The 25006-nt window shown below is 36.6% G+C and overlaps 1 protein-coding gene across 1 annotated transcript in view; it reads left to right on the forward strand.

Moving 5' to 3' along the window:
* Positions 1 to 25006, forward strand: part of Dpp10 (dipeptidyl peptidase like 10) — a 143325-nt gene that overhangs the window by 62524 nt on the left and 55795 nt on the right. Inside the window, exons 6-8 of the mRNA XM_059280624.1 lie at positions 3305 to 3428; positions 13303 to 13341; positions 18284 to 18391. Of these exons, the coding sequence (XP_059136607.1) occupies positions 3305 to 3428; positions 13303 to 13341; positions 18284 to 18391 (271 nt within the window). The remainder of the gene's footprint in view (positions 1 to 3304; positions 3429 to 13302; positions 13342 to 18283; positions 18392 to 25006) is intronic.

A 25006-nucleotide genomic window follows, 5' to 3' on the forward strand; every position in this document is an offset into this window, starting at 1 on the left:
GACTTAGTCTATGCTTGGGAGCTAACATAGTGTGTGATAGGAAGCAAAATGAGATGTGAACCTAGGACTTTGAGGTCCAGAAAGTGCAGAAACATGGGAAGTGTTTCAACTAGTACACCTGCATTTCCTCAATGACTAAATGTCAACCTCTGCTCTAATTTCCATGTTGTGTATGTGCAACAACTTAGTGGAGATTTCCAATATTTGGAAACTGATCCTTTTAAAACTGCAAATTTGTTTTCAGAAATAGTTGTCACTGTTCAGATTTTAGATGGCAAGTAAAAAGTGATGCTCACATACAAATAAGATGTATACTAAGGTATGCCATATTAGATTAAACTTTTGTAAGCATGAGTAGCATGTATAAAATAACCAAATCATTTAAAAAAGATAAATATGTGTTTGATTATAAAATACTGCCATTAATCTTGAAATTTTTACATCTAAATGTACATCCACTTAAAAACACCAGTTACCGGCCATGTGCTGCTATTAGGCTTTGAACTGTTATCCAAGTATCAAAACTTTTTTGAAAGTCACTCTAAACCAGGCTGTGCAGTCAATAAAGTGGATCCTTTTCTGTGATGAGATTGCATAGATTGTCCTAAGAGCACTTCAGATAAATATTTAAATTCTGGTGCTTTATTATTTACTTTAAAAGGCTTTCATATTATTTTCACATCTCAATTTGTCCCATGTCCCATATTGTCTGGGTTAGTTAATTGAAACAAATTTTTATGTAGGCTCAAAATCAATTTTCCAATCTACATTTTTCCCTTCAAAGCTGTGGACTCTTTGATTTCTATAGTCATTGATAAATACTTCCAATGTTTATGTTAATTTTAATATAATTTATGGTAAGATTTGTAAATCTTTACAGTATTCATATTAAATTTAGTACAACTTTAGACATTTGTAGCTGCCATTCAGGAATATCTATTATCACAGTTCAGCATTTCTTACCCTGGTTGTGTATGGGGCACACAGTTCCTTTTTCTCAAAGCTTCATTTTATATAATCTATAAAAGGCTGATGCTTACACTTTCTCTTTGTGTGCATTCCAATGTTTGTATGTGGGAGTGTGTATGATTTGAACTCCCTTCCTGTGTTTGTGTGACAAGTATTATATTATATACACACACACATAGACACATACACACACACACACACACACAAACACCCAAGCCACCTCTCCAGACCCTTTAAGCATTTTAGTGGTCATAATGCCAAATTTTGCATATTCAAAATATATTTCATAAAAAAATGTTGAAAGTGAAGCAGGACACTGTTCCTTGTAGGACCCCATGCCAAGTGAGTTGGCCAAAGTGTATATCCAAACCAACTGTGCATGTGATTTGAGATTGCCCTGGTAACTGCTGAGGGCACATGGTATTATGGGTTCTCAGAACTACTTGGCAAATTGTAAGCAGGACTCAGATGGTTGTGAAAGCTTCCAGATGTTTTGAATAGGCTTGAAAAACAATATGTCAGACATCACTCCGTAGCAAGTTATACTTGTCCTTCTGCTGATATCTTCCATTTGACAGGCTAACAGATATTTTTAGAGGAAACTGTAGCTGTTCAGAAATGCAAAAATGTAAGATTCATATAACTGGATCTCTTGTCCAGAGTTGTCCAAGGACAAAATATTTGTTCTTTCAAGTTTTTCTATTTATAAATGATACTTTTCACTAACTCACACAAGTATCAGTATTATTTTATTTCTTTAACTATTTAATTTTATTTGTTTGTATGCATGAGTATCTGTGTGTATCTATATGCCATGTGAGTGCAGTGCCCTTAGGCGCCAGAAGGGGGCATTGAATCCCAGAGTTGGAGTTACAGGAGGTTAGAAGCTGTCTCATGAGGGTGCTAGGTACTAAAATACTGTCCTCCAGACAATGCAGCAAGTACTCTTAATTGCTGAGACAGCTCTGCAGCCTTTAAACACAATTTTTAACACAACAAGCACAGATGGCATTTTTAAGCTGTTTCTAATGCTACTCCTCTGTTATGGAATTGGGAACATATCTAGAAAGGTTGTTGCTTTTTCCTTTTTATCATAAATCAAACCAAGATGACTGGATTTTGTGGTATGGGAGCTCAGAGCTTTCTAATACATTATGTTAATTTTTAAATATAAAATCAAAACATGTTATACATAAAATTTATATTACATATTTATGGCAATCCCCCATCACTTTGAGGAAATTATACACACAGTAATTAACATTATTTGTATGCTAAAAACTTAATATCCAGTCAGGTGCTTCACTTGGATTCCTTTTTATTTTTAACTGTTTGAGACAAGATGAGTAACAATATTATAAAAAAGACTATGAATGAAAGATTGGAACCACTTCTAAATCTACAACTGACTAAGACAAACTTTATTATATTAGTTACTTCTCTTGTTGTTGTGATAAAATACCTGATTTAAAAAAAAAAAAAAACAAAGAAAATAAGGGTTAATTTTGGCTCACTGTTAGAAGGCATAGTCCATCCTGGGGGGAAGGCATGGCGGCAGGAACATGAAGCTGCTGGTCACGCGGCATCCACAGTCAGGAAGCAGAGAAGTGAATGGCTGTGTTCAGCTCACTTCTTCCTTTTATGCAGTCTGCAGCTCATGCAATGGTACCACCCACATTCCAATCAGGTCATCCCTCCTCAGTTAAAACTCTTTGGAAACACTCTCATGGATGTGTCAGAGATATGTCTTCTAGGTGATTCCAGAGTACAGTCTAGCTGACAAGAAGATTAAACATCACACATACCATTAGTGCCCCTGTAGCCAAATACTTCATATATAAGATAAAACCAGAAGGTTGTGCATAAGACATAACCGTTAAATCAAGACTGAGTTTTGCATTCTTTTTGGCTATCCATTGTTCTTTTAATAAAAAATTACCATAATATTAAAGTTATATACTTGCTTTTCACATGCTAGTCTCAAACAATAAACATTTTTCAGAAAAGTCAAGTATCTGCTGGTTTCCATCATTCCAAAAATTGCCTTTCTGGGAAATAATTTATTCTGAAATATTTTCTCATATTTTCTGTATATTTGTTCATATATACATACATGTATGAACAAATATACAAATCTGCATATATACATACACATTTATTTGAATTTATATATATATATGAATATTTAAACAAGAGTATGTATGTTTATATATGTACACAAAATACAATATTTTTATGTTTCAGTTATTGCATATAAAACAACACATGGATCTTACTAATATTCTACTGATTATCAGACTCTAAACATAAATTTTAATTTTTGTTTCCAAACTAGAGAATATTACATCACCATGGTTAAATGGGTGAGCAACACCAGGACAGTGGTCAGGTGGTTGAATCGGCCTCAGAACATCTCTATCCTCACGGTCTGTGAGTCCACCACCGGGGCATGCAGTAGGGTGAGTTTAACTTACTTCCATCTTTTGTGTAAGGTAAAATGGTTAGGAGTCATTGCTATGAAAGTCAGGCATGGTTAGAGTTTCATATAGGAACTTCAAAATTTTACTTACAATAATAGTAGGAAAAGGAATAAATCCTAAAGGTCTACTTTTTTGTGGCTGGGGGGATGTCTTAGAGAATGAGGTGCTTTCCACAGTCTTGAGTACCTGAGCACCTAAGTAAATTCTAGACAAGTGTGGTTGACCCCTTGTAATCCTAGCATTTGAGAGGTGAAGACAGGGGATTAGAAGAGCATATTGACTAGCAACACTTGATGAATTGCTAAGCTACAGGTTCAGCAAGAGACCCTGCGTCCATAGGTAACACAAAGAACAATTAAGATACTAAATGTTAACTTCTGCATTCCACATGCATGTGCACACACAGATATGTGAATATGCATACACACACATGCAAACACACACACACACACACCAGACACATGTACACATGCAAAAAATAAAAAATAAATAAAAGTGCACACTATAATCTATTCCTTTAAATCTTGCAATTTTTTAAGGGAATGGCATCATGAATAATCAAAGGAGAACATACTGCCCTCTTAATGAAATGAATGAATACAGGTCTGCTGCACATAGGTGGTCTAAACAACATGGAGTTTTTTGCAGTTGAGGACTTCTGTCCATATTTTATCTTTCCTTTGACATTGTTGGAAGCATCCTTTCCAATTTCTTTAGAGATGGACACATTCTAATATAGCTTATATTAGCTCTGTAGTAGTATTTCCTTTCCAATAGTAAGTAAAAGACAAAAAAAAGGCTCTTGTTCCACTCTATTGTAACAGTGAGTTGAATTTAAATTTCTAAAATTAAATTTTCTAAACTCTGCAGTAACTTAAATGTGCATCACAATTAAGGCTCCTGGCAAAAAAAAATAGATTGATAGTTTAAATGTTTATATTATATGTTTCATAGATGTATAAAGGATTCTTGGATTATTTAATAAGAAACTCACAAATGTCTGCTGCAGAAACGGAAGGAGCAAACATTGCTCGTCACACTTTCCCCTGTAAACTACTAAAATGATATAAAACAGCTGTTTTCAGATACGGGATAATAGGAGGAATGGGCACCCTAGGCACGTGCTCTAGTGATGAACCCCATCCCCAGCCTCGTGTCGGTAGAGAAGAGGCAAAGAGGTAGAACTAAAGCCCGCTCGGATTGTCTCACTCCTCCATGTGATCAGTGAGAATCACAGTCTTACCTAGCAAGCCCCGCCCCAGAAGCTGGAATGTTTAGGAAAGAACTCCACTGATCTATGAGAAAATATTCTTGTCTTTGACCCAGTGTTTAAGCATTGCTTTTCTATCCGAAGGAAGCTTACTTTTGAAAGAGAAAATTAAAATTCAATGGACAACTGTCAATCATGCAGAATTTGTGAAAGCTAAATATTCTATATGTTTGGAGAATTATAACTCAGTTTTTTTTTCCATCCAAAATAGTCTGTAGGAACATACCAGGTACAGCAGTGTTGGAGTCAACAGGATTTCTGAAAACTATTAGAAATATCATTAACAAATTCCCTTATGAACAAGCAGATGAAATTTTTCAGTGAAAAACATGCAGTATTTAAGGTGAAAAATTAACTGGATGGTCCTCATCACATTAAACATTGTTGAAGAAAGGACAAACAGAATTAAAAACAAGTGTGAATTCCTGAGAGTAAAAGTAAAATTGCAATGCCTGGATGATTACTGTGTGCAAGTCACAGAAGCAAGGATTTGAAGAAGCTGGTCACAGATTATCCAGAGTTCAGAAAAAGAGAATGGGCACCTGCATACTTACTTGCTTTTCTTCTTAGCTCAATTCCATGAAAACCTTAATTGCATGTGTAACACTGTAAAATGATATACATGTGAAATTATATGTAGGAAACTCTAGGATAAAGATGCTGGAATAAGACAAACTGAAAATATAATGATGTAACATTTCTCTATTATCAATATGTACAATGTGTCCAACATGTCCAAGAATTTGGCAAATCCAAAACAATATAAAGATAAACAATTAAACAGCTCATAATCAAGTTATTACAAATCAAAGATTTTGAGAAAAACATTGAAAATATCCTCAGAGAAAACAATACTAATATAAGAGGACATAATTATGAAAATTGTCTGCATTTTGTAAGACATAGCATAAACTAGAAAAGAACAGAATGAAAGATGTCACACTGATATGCATCCATTATCAACTTAAAGGGGATTGATTACATAACCACATAGGAAACATGGACTTTAGTTATCAAACTACAGCAACAGCATTAGACCAGTGATTAATATCGCTTGGTTATGATACACTGTTGACTAATCAAGAAGAAATATCTGTAGATCTAAAAATGATGATTCAAAATTCTAACAAAACAAGTTAGAATCATAGACACAGTTACACTCAGTGCATTGGAAGTCCTATCTATCTATATATTTGCATATATATGTATATCTATATATACATATATGTGTGTGTGATACATGTATATACATATATAGATACCAGGAAAGCTACAAAATATTTTAACAACAGAATATTAAAAAATAGTTTGAAAATATGTCAGCCAACAACAAAATGTATCATCTTTTCATCTTCATAGTGTGAGCCTTAGCCTTTAATGGCTGAGCAATCTTCCTGATACTTTTAGTGTGCTAAAGAACTATTCACAAGTCTCAAAGAGAAATAGAGCAAAGAAGGACTAAGGAGATGGCTGAGTGGTTAAAGGTGCCTGCTGCTCTTGCAGAGGATCCCAGTTCAGTTATCAGTACCCGTGCCAGGCTGCACATAACCACCTGTAACTCGAGCTCCAGGTCATTCAATTCTTCTGTACTCCACAAGTACCTGCGTGCACATGGTCCACATACACACAAACGGGGATACACACATACATACAAATAAATATGAATATAAAAAAGAAATAAAGCCAAGTGTCCCCTTTTTAGCCATAAAAGGATTAAATTAAATTAAAAATTAAATTAAAAATGTGTGGTAAATCACCAAATATTTGGAAATTAAGAGAAAAATTAAAAGTAAATGCAAGCATACTCCTGGCTGGGTGTGTGTTACAGAAGGTGCCTGTAATCCAACACTTAGAACATTGCATCAGGAGCACCATAAGATTGAGAACAGGCTCAACTCATAAGTGTGACTGTCTCCAAAGATAACAGAAATGAAAATTGCAAATGTCTGCCGGGTTGCAATAGCTCATCACTGTGGAAAAACCAGCAGCAAGAGATTGAGACAGCTGGTCACAGTACATCCATACTCCAGAGCAGAGAGAATACAAGCATGAATACTGGCTTGCTTGCTTCTTCATTCAATTCTATTTTTGCACTCTTATACAGTTCAAGATCCCTTGCCTAGGGAATGGTACAGCTTACAGTGGACTGGGTCTTCTCACATCAATTAACTTAAGTAAGACAGTCACCCACAAATATGTCTACAAGCCAACCCAATGTAAAAAACTCTTCGTTGAGAATCTTTTCCCAGATGCTTCAAGGTTATGTCAGGTTAATAATTAAAGTTGAAAACCTCAGTGAGTAAATAGATATTTATTGAATAGATAATTAAATAAATGACTAGAAGATATGATATAATCATTTATTATTCAATCTTTTTAAAGGAAAGAAATAATAGATAAGCAGCAGTACGGATGAATCTGGATGGCATTATTATAAATTAAATGAGTCAGGCAAAAAAAAAGACACTAAATGAGGGCTGTAACTCAGTTAGCTGGGTACTTATCTAGCATTCAGGAAACCCTGTTGTCCCATGCTCAGCTTTCCATAACCTGGGTGTGGTAATACCCAGGTCTAATCCCAGGTCTCTGGAACTAGAGACAGGAATCTGAATTTTAAGGTTGGACTGGGGATGTATCTCAGTTGATAGAGTGCTTTCCTAGCTTGCACAAATCCCTGGCGTCAGTACTCAGAACCACATAAACCACATGTGGCAACAGCAGGAATATTCAAAGTTCAAGGGCATACTCAGCCACATGGGGAGTCAAAGCTAGCCTGGAGTACGGAAGTGTATCGCATGTTATTAATACTAATTATTTGCTAAATAAAAGCAAAATCAAAAACAAACTTTAACTAACAGTATGCAAGTCTAGATACAATTAATTTTTTCATATAAACATATTTACACACAAAAAAATACGTTAACCATACTAACCCCCAACTCTAGCAATGTAAATAGAATGATACATGTTGAGTGATGGGTTTGTCATAGGAAAATAAGATTGGTTTAACAAGCCTAGATTCATGGAGTATGCCTATAATCCCAGCACTCAGGAGACAGAGGCCAGAGATACACAAGCATAAAGTCATCTGTAAACCTCATGGAGGCTAAGGAACAGATCTAAGTATAAGAAGAAACCTTGCCTCAAAGTTTAAAATTAAAGGCCTATGAGACCACTCAGTAATTAGCGTATACTGTTTGTGCAGTGTTTGAATTTGATTCCCATGATCCATTTGGCAGCTCAGAACTGCCTGTAACTCCAGCTCCTGGGAATGAGCCTATCTTGAAGCCTCTATGGGCCTCCAGTCACGTGCGTGTTCCCACACACAGTGAGACATGCATACACATAAGTTTTACGGTGAGCAATTCACTCTCAGCTACGAGGTGTGTAAGTCCAAGGTGTCCATTCTCACTACTTTCATGCAAACTGCACTGAAAACTCCCTGAGAGCAAATTCCTCAAGGATACAAAGAAGTTTTGAAAAATTAAGACGAAAAACTCTTTATTCCCAGGTATAAATTTTGTGGAAATAAAAACCAAATAATCTATATAAATGTACACATGTACCCATAATTATAAATACCTTTTTCATCTTTGAAATCTTTTCAAATTGTTCAGGAGAGGAGAAAAACATCAATAATGAAACAAACAAGAAAAAATTTAAGCAGTTCGTAAAAATTAATAAAGAATAAATTTTCTAAAACTTGCCATAAATTTTCCATAAGTTTAACTTGTTTCAAAATAGAGAATTCAGAAAATGAAACAAAATAAATTTTCTATTGTAATAACATTAAGACAGAGGTAAGCTAAAATAAGGTGAAATATTTAAATATTAAATATACCAGGGAAAATTTAAACATCTCAGTATTTAGTGCCACAGCATTATAAGAGATATTTTAAAATGCTTGTAAATGTTCTTGAATTGAAAGACTTAATATTGTTAAATAATCAATTCTATTCCAATTTCAACATAGTCCAAGTTAAAGTTCGTTCAGTCCCCCCACCCTGGCCCCTTTTAGAAAGGTTTTTATGTATCCTTTGCTGACCTTACTATGTAGTGGAAGAAGGCCTTGATCTTTTAATCCTCTTGCCTTTACCAGCTGAGCACTGGGTGACAGGTGTGCACCATCACATCCAGTTTTTCTCAGATTTCCTTTCAGGAAAATAAAAGTTTATTTTAAGTTTTATGATGGTGTCAAGCAAGGTGTCTTAGAGAATAGGGGTGTCTGCTACCAGACTTGGAGACTGGAGCTCAGTTTCCCAGTTTCTATATGGTGGAAGGAGAAAAAATAACTAAGAAACCTTGTCCTTGGACCTCCTCAAATATCCTCAAATATGCTACTCTCTCTCTCTCTCCCTCCCTCCCTCCCACCCTCCCACCTCTCTTATTCACATTTTATTCTATTAAATATAAAAAATGTAAAATAAATTTATTGGGAAATCAAAACAACCCTGCAGAAGAAGAAAGTTAGATGCATTTGTACAACCTGATTGCAATAATAACTAGAAATCTATGAACTCTTAGTGATAGGAGGCATGGAGCAGAGACTGATGAACTATCAGTTCAATTGCATGGCTTACAGAATATGGACTATAATTTATGGTATCAATTGATACCTCCTTTATAGGAGAAATGAAACAATCTTCAACCGAATGAGTATGAATTGTTTGCAGTTATTTCATAATAATGTTCTAACTACAATTTGAGATCAGCCACAACTCTGAATCCCAAGTGAGATAATGTCAATCTTCCAGAGGAAAGTATGGACTATAATTTAGGTTGGTTTTTTTTTTTTTTTTTTTTTTTTTTTTTTTTTTTTTTTTTTTGGTTTTTCGAGACAGGGTTTCTCTGTGTAGCTTTGCGCCTTTCCTGGAACTCACTTGGTAGCCCAGGCTGGCCTCGAACTCACATAGATCCGCCTGGCTCTGCCTCCCGAGTGCTGGGATTAAAGGCGTGCGCCACCACCGCCCGGCTAGGTTGTGTTTTAAATAAGAAATAGTCCCCATAGGCTCATGTCTGAACACTTTGCCCCATTTGGTGACACTGTTTGGGAAGGGTGTAGGTGGAGGATTGATAGGCCAAACCCATTTCCTGTTTACTCTCTGACTCCTGAGTGTGGATGCAATGTGACCAGCCTGTGGCCTGCTCCTGCCCCCATGCCTTGCCAAGCACAATGAATTATATCCCTCAGACTATAATCTGGAATGAGCTATTTCTTAAGATAATTCCTTCTTGTCAGGAATTTGATCACTGCAGCAGGAAAAAAAAAAATACAATTCTACTATATTGAATAAACCAAATAATAACCAATCATAGAAAAAACACATGGACCTTTGTTAACATCAGACACTCATCAGGAAATATTATGTAAATGACTAACAAAACCACAGATGATAAAACTGTTTTCTGAAATGTATCTCACACAAATAAATACCACAGTAAATCTAATGTACCAATATAAAAACAAACAAAAAACAATCAATATAACAAAATAAATGAACAGACAGTTATGAGGAAAATAATAAATGCTTGAAATGTGTTTGACTTCATTAGGTATTAGAGACACGTAGATTAAAATCATAACATACTAGGAGAATGAGGAAACTAAAACGGCAACCCAAAGACAGGAAGAATTTGTGAATGAAAAACATTAAGATTTGTATTATTTGAGGGTCAAGTGAAAATTGTTCAATTCCATTAATATATATTTTGAAGATCAACTGAAATTAAACAAAAATGTAAGCATGACATATATAATACAATAATTTAGTACAGCACAATCTATATGTATACCTGCTTGGCCATTCCATTATTACCCATTTGCGCAAAAGTAAAATCATATGTTTACAAAAGAATTTGTAGGGAAAATAAAACATTAGGAAAATTTTATTCACAGTAGCTAAAAGATGGCAGGTAGGAAACAGTTAATTTACAGGAAATGGATTAAAAGTGAATCAATTTATCTGTTTGATATAATTCCCCCTATCAATTTAAGAAGGAACAGTCATATAGTTTGGGGAGATGGCTCTGTAGGTGAAGTACTTCCTATGCCCACATGGGGACCTGAATTCAGATCCCTACAAGTCAGGTAAGGCTGGATTCAGCAGTGGGCATCTATAATACCATTTCTCCTGTGGCAGTATGGGAGGTGGAGACTGGAGAATACCCAGAAATTCACAGGCCAGGTAGCCTGGCATGGACAGTAGCAGCAAACAAGAGACCTTGTCTTAAACAAGATGAAAGGCAAGAAATGAGACCTGGCATTGCCCTTTGAGTTCCAAACATGTGCCATGGCATACTCATACCTAAACTCACACACACACACACACACACACACACACACACACACACACACACACATACACACGAGTGAGTGAGAAAGAATGAGAGAGAGAGAGAGAGAGAGAGAGAGAGAGAGAGAGAGAGAGAGAGAGAGAGAGATCATTTCACAGACAAAATTTTCTTTTCTAAGAACAGAAATGGAATGCTGGTACAATTAAAATAAAACAATAACATAAGAATAAATCTCAAAAAAAATGGGGCATGATAGAAGCCTCACACCAACAAGTGATGCATGGTTTAATTCTCTGGCTTTATACAACTAAACAAACTGATTTGTAGGGAAAAGATGAGAAGAATGTCTTTTGGAACCCCTGCAGGATCCTGAGGAGAACTTGAGGCTCCTTATGTTGATAATACATAAGTATATACAATTGTCAAAACTCCTGAAGTTAAGCACTCCTGGTCTGTACATTTCCCTTCAACTGAATGTTCTAGAAACATACTTCTTACATAAATTTTCAAAGGAAGAGTTAAAGAGGCAGCAATTTGTCATAGAATAATTTAAGTGTGGAAATTGGAGTTGAAATTATCACTCATTGGATATCAGTGATGCTTTCCATGTTACACTGGTATCATTTTAACATCATCCCAGCCATTATATTTCATATTTTGTATTATAGATTGACCAGGCCTTCCTGGTGTATTTGAGAAACTATTCTAGATGGGTTATTACTCAATGGACAATCTGGTCATTTTAAACTTGGCCTGGATAGAGGTGTTGGTGTTCTTCAGTAACATTGCCTGCCTAGTATGTGGGGGGCAAAGCCAGCTTAGCCAGAGAATCTGGCTACATCTTCTACGCAAGGACAATGCAAATATTTTCACAACATGACCACAAGGATAAGTTAAAATGCTACACATCATTATGTTTGTCAGTGCATTTATTTGAAACCTTATTGAGACTCCGGTAATTTTTCTGCTGTGTTTCATTTTCTGTAAATTTATATTATATGACAAACAACAGCACATGAGAATTTAGCTCTGGTTGGAATCTTAAAAAAAACTGCGATGACACTGACGAGCAGTTGTCATCAGAATTTTATATCTTTCTGGTTAGAAAGGATGGCTGCTGCTTCAGTGCACATTAAGAATTAAGGACTAATTTCTTCCAATATTTTCTGATGTGTGCGTGGAACCATATGTAGTGAACCATTGAAAGGAATGTGCTTGAAGATAGAAAGTGGTTGGGGCTGTAATTCTGGCTGCGTGGTTATGAGTGCTTGTTGCTCTTTCTGAGGACCACAGTTCACTTCCCAGCACCCATGTTAGGAGACTCCCAAATGCATATAAGACCAGCTTCAAGGATTTGATGCTTTCTTCTGGACTCTGAGGACAATGTACTCATGTTCATTTTCCCACAAACAGATAAAACACACACACACACACACACACACACACACACACACACACACACATACACATACATATATATATAATCTTTTTAAGAGAAAGGGATCAATTATAAAGTATATAGTAATCTAGATTTAGAAAGAATACATGATTATAAAAATGTGAAAATAGTATGAACAATTTGAAGTGATCCCTTCCTCATGTAGGGAAGAACCATGTATACTGCATTTAGTTTTTTTTAATTTGACTACTTTTTTGAGTATGTATTTGTGTCTTTCAACCAACATGAGCTTCATGTCACGATAAAAAAACATTATTTCTAAAATATTTTATCTACTTAACTTGAGATTAATTGGTCAAATTTGGCTTGTGCAATGATCTTGGCTGTGACACTTTGCAAGCTATTTCAAAGGAAAATCAAATCTGGCATGTCCTAGGTTTGATATTTTCTCTAATACTGAATGACTACTAATGAGGACAAAAAGGTTATAACTTGGAGTGAATTAAATTTAAAAACTCTGTTTTTGAATTTTATTGCTGGCTGTTTGCCCAGCTCTGCTGGAGTCTTAAATTTGTTTCCAGATGATATCTACAGGTGAGAAAAACAGGGTCTGGTGGCTCACAGAATTCTGAAGGATGCAATCAAACAGAAACATTGACTTTGAACCCCTACTACTCAGGTGATGTGCTCTTGGGAATTGTTCTCACCCAAATACTTCATCTCTACTTTTCATCCAGTTCAAATCTATATTGTCAATGGGATGGATCTCTGAAGACATGTCTCTAGTTGAAGGGAGGGGAAAAGCTTGAACGGAAGAGTATAAGAAAGGTTCCATGAGTGAATGTTCATATTGGTTTTAGATGCTTCATGAGCTAATTCTTCTATTTCAGAAATATGAGATGACATCCGACACCTGGCTCTCTAAACAGGTACAGTATATGTGGCCTATGTCACTTGTTGACCATTATGAACATTTTCTCCACATATGTGTTACATAACTTTCTCTAAAATGTTATTTCAAGAGTCTAGGAAGATGGTTCATGGATTAGAACAGTTCCCATTGCAAGCATTCTCAGAATCCATATAAATGCCACGTGGGTATGGTGACCTACCTACCTGTAAGGAAGGAAGAAACAGAGGATCCCTACAGCAAGCTGGCTAATGAGACTAGTCCTAGGGGTGTGCACTGGATCTGAGTGAGAGATTTCCACAAGGACAAGTGTCCAAGAGTCACTGAGAATGATTCCCAACATAAACCTCAGCCCCTCACATGAACGTAAATGCAGCAACACTTACCCACAGTGCATGTGTTCCCACAAACATGTGTATGGATATATACCATGAACACATACACACATGTATGCACACACACATACACACACACACACACACACACACACACACACACACACACACACACATGCTTGCATGTGCATGCATGCACACATGAAAATAGAAAACACAAAGACAATTTTTCCAGTACTAAGACTTTAAGTTTTTGGCCGACTTAAAAAAAAGTGATTCTTTTCCATTATTTTTGTTGCCAAACATGGTACCCCATGCATTTCAGAAGCTGAGTGGGCCCTCTAGGTCAAAGCCAGCCTGAGCTACATAGCACATTAAAAGATAGCCTGGGCTTCATAACTACTTACAAAAAACAAAAAGGTCATATGTGCACATATTTAATGTGTCCTATACATCACATTCCAAAACCTCACCCTAGAGATCCAGGAGGAAACACAGACACCTAGCCCAGTCAGACTGATTTTTTGTCAGTGACTCCTCACTGCTTTTCACAATGGGCAGTAGGAGGTGGTTGGGTTGGTTTAGATTTATCTTTCTTTCCATGTTATTCTTGCATATTATTTTAAGTGCCATATACATCCTTGGTTTTAGTTTTCATCTAAATATTGAAACATCCAAATTTTAGCTTCAAGTATTTCAGTGAGTTCCAAAGTACCAAGTACAAGTTTTACATCTCCTCATCTGTTAAAGCAACCATGGAGCTCCCTTGTCCACAGAGAACACATTTCTCTTCTATCTAGTCCTTTCCTTTTATTAATAATTGCCCATCTAGCTGTTGACACAGTCTTCTTATAACTCTTTGCTACCTTTACCCATGTAGCCAATCCATTATTACATTTGAAGTTTGCTTTCCTGTCAGCTGACTTTCATCCATTCACAGACATTGTCTAGGTTCTGACTGTGGGTAGCACAGCCCCTCTTAGACTGGCAGATGCTCACCCTTTCATTCTCCTGCCAATCTTTTCACCTATGGGTTGGCTGAATGGCTGTTGGCTCTACTATCAACCTTCTCTTCCCTTTCCATTGCCACAACTGAAAGAAGTGTTCATGCTCCTTCTGGCCTTTACAGCATAACCAACACCTGGATGGTCCACAGCAGTAAAAATTGAAAATCATCATAGTTCTACAACACACCATCCTAAAAATCTTCTTCTCTTTCCCATTATCATTACTCTCTAATATAGAGGGTATTCACATGTCCCCTTCTTTGGGAGCAGAATTCTCTCAAAAAGTTTCTGGTCCTAGGCCTATCTAGTTTTTAAACTTTATCATAAATCACCTGTTAAAGTCACCTCCCTCTCCAGCACTAACCAGATCACATCTCTCAATACAACTATTTTAAAGTCACATGTAATTTTTGTGTAATAAAATCTATCTCTCTGGCAAGATAAAACAACAGAAAAGATGTTCGCTGTTGCTCCTCGTTGAAATATATGCCCACTGCAGTATTCAGCACAAGAATACTGCCATCCATATTTCTTGACTGGGAAAGAGAAGATGGAAAGACTGTTGATAGAATCACATTCTTACTTGCTTGAATAGATTCCAGGCAGATATATAGACAGCTGTACACATAGAGAGAAAGGAATATTTTATTGTGTTCTCTATATGCATATGTATATTAATAGAATTTTACCCTGTTAGTAAGCAAAATAAAATGGAAATAAAAAATTTGAATTTATAACTAATAATATGTTTTCATTCAATTAAACTAGTCACTAAAATAAAACTAATATGAATTAAGAACCTGATGGACATTGATGTCTTCTGAATTGCTCTCCTTCACATACATTATTCTATCATTTTTTAGAGCCATGAAATGCACATGTAATTCTGTATGGTGTATTAAATAAGAAACACAGAGCCAAATGCAGAGTTAAAAGCCCAAGAGGTCAGATCAGTAGCTAAGAGCTGAGACTAAAACCGCCTTCTTATCACCCGTTGCCACCTTCCCCTCAGAAAGAGGCCTATTTCCTGTATGTCTTTTTATTGACTTTCTGTTCTGCCATCTCATTGGTTGTAAACCCAACCACATGACCTCCTCGTCACTGCCTGTCTATACAGACCTCAGGGTCTCTATGGTTGGTATTGAGATTAAAGGCATATGTCTCCATGCTGGTGGTGGCCTTGAACACACAGAGATCTGCCTGTCATGTGATCGGGATTAAGGGCATGTGCTACCACTGCCAGACTTCTGCAATGACTTGCTGTTAGCTCTGACCCCCAGGCACATTTATTTATTAACATACAAATAAAATCACATTTCAGCACAAATTAAATATCACCATAATGAAAATTCCTAATAGTTTAACAGGCATGACTATATTAAATCCAACTTTATGAATGTTGACTAGAAGCCCAACAAAACACCCAGCTATCAATTATTCAGTAAGAAAATGCACTTGGTGGACTGTCAGAGTTGATTTTTTTTCCTTCAGCAGACTATGGGAATCTTACTGAATACTTAGAATTTCATGAAATAGAAGAGCTGAACCTGGTAATGACTGAAAGCACAATGCTATAACAATTAGGATGGCGGCAACAACACAGCCACTTTCAGGATAGTTGAAAGAAAAGCAAGAAATGGTCTAACTTCCAAGTGCCTGAAGATGGATGGCAAGTGTGTAGCCCGCTAGAAGTTTACAGGGTCAAGCTCAGGTCCAGTGCTGTGTTTCCCAGAAGCCTTGTTGTGAAGGATGCTCTATGTAGGAAGGCAGAGAGGGAAAGAGTGGGGTGAAGTCAGTCCTGTGTTTTGTTTTTATTATGTAGGATGTGATTTTTTTTCAACCTCGACTTACCTCAGAGTTTTCCACTTATTACATATATTATCATACTTTTTTTCATGAATATCCACAAAGTGAAGAATGGAAATTATCTTCACACTGCTGTTAAGAGTGTCCATCCCAGGTGCTAGGGATGTATCACTGAAGGCTGTCATCTCCTTGCCTCGGGTTACACATGGGACAGAGCAGTGCTGCGTGCATCCATGAGTCACACACCTATAAACAGATGCACACATATGCAGTGCCTGTGCTGAGTGGCGTTAGGTGGTGCAGAAAATAGAGAATTAAAGCAAACCAAAGCTGTGTACCTGCAGCGGATGGTAATCACGAAGAAGGTGACACTAGAATAAGCCATGCAGACCTAAAAGGCAGAGCTAGACACCAAGAAGAAAAGTATGAAGGCCATGGTGAAGTAGGAGGCAGCTCTGGCCCAGGGAGAGTAAAAGGAGAGAGGAAAAGTTTATGGTAGCAAGGTGAGGACATTTGCAGGGCCGGGATATTTGAAAGTCTTACAACAGGGGCAGGAGAAATGGTGCGGTGGTTAGAGCATGCACTTTTGCAAAGGACCTGAGTTTGGTTCCCTGTAACCACTTGGGTCACTCACAACCACCTGCAACTCTAGCTCCAGAGGGTCCTACACCGCTGGTCTCCACAGACACTGCCACATGGGCACCTAAGTGTAATTTAAAATAATAAAAATTTAAAAATTTTAAATCTTACATAGGAAACCACACCACATATAGAATCATTCTTTAATTAGACAGAAAGGAATGTGATACTTTATCAGATGTTAGCTTTCCTAATGTATTGTGTGTGCATGGCCATGTGTGTACATTTATGTGTGTACATATATGTCTCTATGTAAAATTTATATATATATATATGTGTGTATATATATATATGTATATATATATATATATATATATATTTGTTCTTCCTGAACAGGCTTCTCTCTCTCTCTCTCTTTCTCTCTCTCTCTCTCTCTCTCTCTCTCTCTCTCTCTCTCTCTCTCTCACACACACACACACACACACACACACACACACATACACACACATGCATGCACCACACAAAACACAACATGTATCTGTGTAAATGTATATATGACTAATGTAATGATTTTCAAAAACTTAGTAATGATATACATGTTTGTCACTGTGATTTAATTAAAAACTTACCTGAGGTTCACAGCTTGAAGTGAGCATTTTGTGTGTGTTTGAGGAGAAATGAGCATTAATAACAGGAGATTTAGAGTAAATTATCTCCTGTAATTTCCAAATGATGACGTTTTATTTTTTGTATTTTCAGCAAATGTTGTATGAACTGTTAGAAATGACTCTCCTGGTAGTAAAGTTGTTCAGTAGAAGGTTTTATAAAAATGCTTCTTAAAAACTTTTTATGATTTAAAAAAATATTTTGATTAACTGGCCTGTATAATTCATTCACCATTTTCTTATGTTTAAGAGATAAATTACTGAGTGCAAACTCAGGTCAAGATATTAAATTTCTTGTCTGTATTCATTGACACAGGTCTTCAGTCTATTTTTTAATCATTTTCATCTCTCATGCATGAAACTTCCCCATTCTTTCAACTTTGGATGTTAATACACATAATATGACATTAAATTCACTTTTTAAAACTCTAAATGCCATGCTCTTTATTTTTAAACAATTTTTCTATTTCCCAAATTAATTCAAAATTAAGCAGTAGCCTGTGCTTGATGCTGAATAGAAAGTGCCCCATCTAAGCTCTGAGATTCTTCCATGCCCTTCTCCATTACAGAACGAGGAGCCTGTATTTTCCAGAGATGGAAGCAAGTTCTTCATGACCGTTCCTGTCAAACAAGGTGGCCGAGGAGAATTCCACCACATAGCCATGTTCCTGGTCCAGGTAGGTCCTGGGCTCTATCTTTGGTTTACTTTCATTGTCATTGAAGGCTCAAGGCTCTTCTCTTTGATTTGAATTTGGGTGTTTTGGTGTGTGTGTGCACAGGTGCACATGAACAGTGGCTCACTAGAGGTCAGGGGACAACCTCTAGTGTCAGTTCTTCCCTTTCACTTTCTTTGGGGCAGGGTCCCTTAGTTTTAAATTCAGCTTTTGCAAGGCCAGCAGACATAGGAGCCTTCAGAGGCTCTACAGTCCCTACCTCTCATCTCACTACAGAGGGCTCGGAGTTACGGATGCATGCCACCAACTCTGACTCTTACATGGGCTCTGGGGTTTGAAGTTCATGCCTTCATGCATATGCGATGAGAGATGTACCAACTAAATCATCTTCCCAGTCTCAAAGGCCCAATTCCTGTGCCATTCAGAGCCTAGAGTGAGTCCCATGAAGCTAAGCACATGGGGCTCACACATATTTTTGGAAGATGATGCCATCAACACACACTACACGTATATTCAAGCTGCCTCACCACAGTGTAGTCAGCAGTATGTGCTGTGAGTTGAGGGCCTGGGCATGCAGTTTTATTTATTTATTTATTTATTTATTTATTTATTTATTTATTTATTTATTTAGACAAGTTCTCATATAGCCCAGGGCTGCCTTGGACTCACTATATAGTAGATGATGACCTTCCCTGACTCAACCACCAGCTGCCAGGATTATAGACACAAGCCATCATCTCAGTTTATGCAGTTCTGGGGATCAAGCCCAAGCTTTATATATGCTAAGCAAGTACTCTACCAACTGAGCTACATCCCCAGCTCCGGGACAGACAGCTTTGTTTTTGTCATTTTGAGACAAGGTCTACTATGTAGCTCGGCTGTCCTGGAACTCACTATGTAAACCAGGCTGTCCTCAAACTCACAAAGATCCACCTGCCTCTGCCTCCTGAGTGCTGAGATTCAAGGTGTGTGTCACCACACCCAAATGGGACATAGAACTTAAGAACTAAAAAGTATGCTAATCTTAAGAGCCTGGGAACAATCTAGAGAGGTTTTGTTCATTAAATGCACATTTCCTATTTTGTAGAAGTAACACTCTCCAGGCATTACATAGGGCTTGAATGTTTGGACTGTCAATATTGCTCAGTAGGTAAAGGGACTTTCCTTGGAGACCTGGCGATCTGAGTTCCATCTGTGAAACCCATTTAAAGATGGAAAGAAACAACAGACTTCACAATGTGTCATCTGACTTGCACATGAATGTTATAGAATGTGCAGCCAAACATGTAGATAGTGTGCACTCAATAATAAATAAATGGATATTATTAACTTTTGAATATTCAGAACCAAGTAAATCCCTATCAAAATTGAATGGTACAGTAAATTGAAAATGCATATATACTAGAAAATGCAGTGCAGATTTTAAAATTCAAAATAAAATGTTTTAATGTGATGCAGAGACCATATGTATTTTAGGGAATTTCTACTAAGAGAAAAGAAATGTTATTCCTTCTAAATCTCAAAAAGAATTTTAAAAGTTTGAATTATTTTAAAATCAGAAAGTTTATTAATAGCTGATTTAAATATGTCAAGATTAATGAGTCAATTTAAATGTAATTTTCAATAACGAACTTTCAAGAGGAAACGAGCATCCTTGGAAGTAAAATAAACATTCCACTCACACAAAGAGAGTTTTATAATGACAACTAATTGTGAGTAAATTGAAATATTATGAGAGCTTCCGAAGCATGTAGCCAAAAGTATCTTATTTTTTTACAAAATTTAAATATAAATGTGGCATAAAATCCTTCACAAACTTGGCTTATTTAAGTTCTCAGATCCTTCAACTCTTGTGATTATTCTGAAGCTGATGCAACTTTAATAAAGCTCATTGGAGCATCCAAAATCATAGAAGGGGGCCTGGCTGGGAAAAGAAAAGGGTCAGCAGGAGAGGGAAGGGACAAGAGAGCCATGTAGGAGTGAATGGGATCCAAATATGTGATGTAGGTCTGAAAATGTCACAATGAAACCTATTGTGTATACTTGACATATACTAAAAAAAAAACATAGAGAAGTTACTGTTATTTATACACATATTTGTATCTAGCAGTTTTTACTTTGGATTCACAAAATTTGATGTCAGTACGACATTACCTAAGGTTTGCATTATTAATCAATCTCCACAAATGTGACTTTAATTTCCATCAAGGTTGAAAAAAAATTAGGGCATATGTAATTTCTATAATAAAAAGGAAGACTGTTTTTCATAGTATGTTATTAAGGTAGAAAAGTGGACACGTTAATTATATATCTGTGAATAATGCAATTACCTTTACTTCTAAATAAATACATGCATTTATATATGAATAAATTTCTGAGGCTTTCTATGTCAAACTATTGATTTATTAGAACAGGCAGGTAGGATTTTAAGGTAATATTTTCAGTGTCTATATGAAAAAATGGATCATTAGGAAATTGCTTTATTTATCTTTTGCTAAGTAAACTTGGTGATCGTTAGTACTAGGGAAATATTTTGTCCAACAAATTGCACCTTATAAATAAGCAGGGAATTTTATTGAATCTTTATTTTTAAGAGTCATCTTAAAACGTGTGTGTGTGTGTGTGTGTGTGTGTGTGTGTGTGTGTGTGTGTCTGTCTGTCTGTCTGTCTGTGTGTGCGCACGCCCTTGAAGGCCTGAAGAGAATGTCAGATCTTCTGGAGCCGCAATTACAGCTCTTCGTAATCCACCCAACATGGGTGTTGGGACTCAAACAGAGGCCCTTTGGAAGAGCAGCATGTCCTCCTAACCACTGGGCCACTTATTCAGTTTGGTTTGAATTGGTAAAACTTCATACTCCTGTATTCATCTACCCTTTTAACACCCAAGACGGTCCCATTGGTAAAGCAATCCATATGCAGGCAAGAGGGCTTGACTTTCGACTCACGGTACCTAAAATCCAGGCATGGCCAGTGACATCTGTAATGTTTGGTGGTTGGAAACAGGTGGATCACCATAGCTTACTGACCATCCAGTCGAGCCAGCTCAGGACATTGTGTTCAGGAGAAATCCTGTCTCAAAAGACAAGGAAGAGCTGAACTGTAGAAGACACCTATGTCAATCTCTGGTTTACACACAGAGGTAGACAAACATATACATGTATATGTATACTCACACCAAAGAAAATGTTTACAAATAAATTGGAGAGTGAAGGCTAGAAAAATATGCACAATATACTATGATATACACAGTTTCAAAGGAAGTCAGTTTACTTATTAAGAAAGGAGACAGTGCTGGGCGGTGGTGGCGCACTCCTTTAATCCCAGCACTCGGGAGGCAGAGCCAGGAGGATCTCTATGAGTTCGAGGCCAGCCTGGGCTACCAAGTGAGTTCCAGGAAAGGCGCAAAGCTACACAGAGAAACCCTGTCTCGAAAAACCAAAAAAAAAAAAAAAAAAAAAAGAAAGGAGACAGTATCTAGTATTGTGTTGAGCAGATGGTGTCCTCCACAAAAGGAACTTCTCATTTCGTTAAGAATTTCTCTTCAATTTTTTTTTGAAATTTTTCCTTTATTCTTGTGATTTTCATATATGTATACAATGGAATATGACCATACTTCCCATGTTACCCTTTTTTCTCCATGTCTCCTTTAATACATCCCTCATCCAGCTTCATTTTTTTTGTTATATTATAACCACTAAGTCTAGTTAGTGTTGCATATATGTACCTGGGTGGGGCAACTGATGAAGCATGGGAAAAAGACCAGTGGCCACATCTCAAGAAAAGAATGATTCTCCTCCAGCAACTGTCGGTTGCCAATAGCTCCTTAGTAAGGAATGGACCAGGCATTTCTATTGATGCCTTGAAAGGAACTTCATCTTCTCCCTGACGCAGCCTGGCATGCAGTTTCAGTCAGTATTTCTGCAATGTCCAGAGCAACTTTGTGGAGCAGCTGTGTTGGCTCTGTTCATCTTTCATGCAGAGTGTGAAAGATTGTCATTGAAGCAGAAACCTTTTTGCTCTATGCTGATTGTCGTTCAGGGCATTTATAATTTGCCTCACTGAGAAAAGAGCAAGACTTACTATTTGTAAGATTCCTGTCAGTTGACTCAAATTAATATAATTGCTAAGGGAGTCATAAATTGTTATCTAGGTGAAAACAGTTTATAGTTCATAAATACGCACAGAACTGACTCACATATATACACACACAGGTGCAGCTTCACACACATATGCATACATATCGACAAAATTGGGGGACCTAGTTTGAAACTTCTTGTTTCACTTTAATAACAATGATAAAGCTGCTTTATTAATTGTATAAAACTGCTGATGTATAGTCCACACAACATTTTTGAAGAAATAATACGTGACTAAATTAATGAGAGAATAAATAAATGCCTTGCGGTGCTGTCATTCCTGCTATTAAGCTTCTCATCATTTGGTGCATGTATTTCCAGTTCCTTTTTACATAAAAATAACAACTTTTTCTTTAAAGATTTCAACTAATGTAATTTAGGTTTGCAACATTTCAGGAATGATATACAGTTTTTCTGATATCCTCTAATGGAATTTTTAATATTTTGCATTTAGCATATTCCAAAATGTGGTTTTAATAGAACTGTAGCATTCACTCAAGCAGACTTGTTATGCTTTCTTTAAATGATCCATTTTTCATCTTTAAAGGTATTCTACTCTTTGATGTTAGATTCTCAGACAAGCAGTCTTAGTCACAAACACTTCTATTTCCAATTGCCCAACAAGAATACATTTGTAAATGTTCAAAGAGTCCTAAGTGTATTAATCAGTGTTCTCTAGAGGAAAAGAACTGATAGAGTAAGTGCATATTAAAAGAGGAATTATAAGATTTTCTTACATGATATAGTGGGGAAGACCAACAATGGCTGTCTCACATTGGACAGGTAAATAATCCAGCAGTTTCTCAGTCCATATGGCTGGATGTCTCAGTAGTCCGTGTCAGGCCCTGAAGACTTGAACAATTACTGAAGAGTCACCTTCACTATGCATCTAATGCCTAAAGATGTTGATTCTAATATTAGCAAACAGATGCAACATCAATAGGGTAGATTAACTTAGTTGCAAGACTGAAGACAGGTAGACGAAAGCAAAAGCTTTTCTTCTTTCATGGCCTTTTATTTGAACTATCACAGGGAAGCACTACCCATATTTAGAATAGATATTTCCACTTCCAATAATCTGATCAAAATATCTGTCACAGGAATGGTCAGATGATTGCCTTTTGATCAATTCCAGATCCAGTTATGTTGACAACCCAAATTGTACACTCCCCATTTCCCCAAGAAAGTCACAGGCAAATGTAACGTGTTTGTTTAGGTTTCATATATAGTGCCAAGTGGCTCTTCAAAACAAAGCACCATCATTTATAATAAAAAAAAAAAGAAGTGAACCTCTCAACATGGCACTGTTGGCCTTGCATCATCTTCCTGGTCTTGCCTTTGGCAGTAGTCCACTGCTAATGGACAGGTACAGAATGCTGGTCATGATGGGCCTTGGTAACATGGTGACCTACATTCATAAGTTCCATGGGGCTCCATTGTGTCTGGTAGTCTCCTGACTCACTCAGGCCAGGTTCATTTGTTTGAAGTGGTTATTGAATGAGACCAATAAATCTTTGCAAACATTTTGCTCGCTTGCACAAGTGTAGATAAAAACATCAAAGGGCAAACTACTCAAGTGCTCTTGGGCTCTCTTCAGTTTAGAGTGTAAGGGTTGTGCTCATGAGATTTTAGTGGATTTTTTTCACATGTATGGAATCTATCCCTTGTCAAGGTATTTCAATAAGGAAAAAAATAATTCCTTTATTTTTATCTAGTCTTTCATTAAATATTATTATAATTTCTGTAAAATACACTATTACATTATGATATTCTCTCTCTTTTTATCTCTTTCCCCATCTGTGTGTGTATCCACAAGTGCATGTGTGGAGGCCAGATGTCAACCTTGAATGTCATTCCTCAGGTACTATCTGTTTCAGTGTTTGAGAAGGACCTCTCACAGCTCACCAAAGAGACTGGGCTGTTTGGACCATGAGCCCCAGAGATCTGCTTGTCCATGGGATGATGAACTGCATACCCCTATGGCCAGTTGCCATGATTTTTTTCCCCAATTTCTCCCATGGGGAATCAAACTCAGGTCCTTCTACTTTGATAGCATTTATTTTGCAGAGTGTTTTATCTCCTTGCCTACATCATGATATTTGAAATTTGGATTCCAAATATGTACTTTTTCATAATGCCAAATAATTATTAAACTAATGCTTTTTATTAGCATTTAGTTGACTTGATGTATGTTTATAATGCCAACTATTTGCTCAATGTTTCAGTGAGACCATACGCATAGCACATACTCATTTGTATATTGGATTATTATTTAATATGTGTTAGTAAAATTTCAATTCCTGCACTCAGAGTAAAATACTTGTATACCCTTATATACATGTTTCCAAACTGCTTTCAATATGAAAATATGAAAGCAGAGTTATGAACATTTCCTTCAGTTTCATATAGTCTATTAAAACAACAGCTGACAACATTATTTGGAGGATTAGAGAGATGACTTGGTGGTTAAGAGCACTTACTC

The sequence above is a fragment of the Peromyscus eremicus genome, chromosome 15, assembly GCF_949786415.1.
Source record: "Peromyscus eremicus chromosome 15, PerEre_H2_v1, whole genome shotgun sequence".
Lineage (NCBI taxonomy): Eukaryota > Metazoa > Chordata > Mammalia > Rodentia > Cricetidae > Peromyscus > Peromyscus eremicus.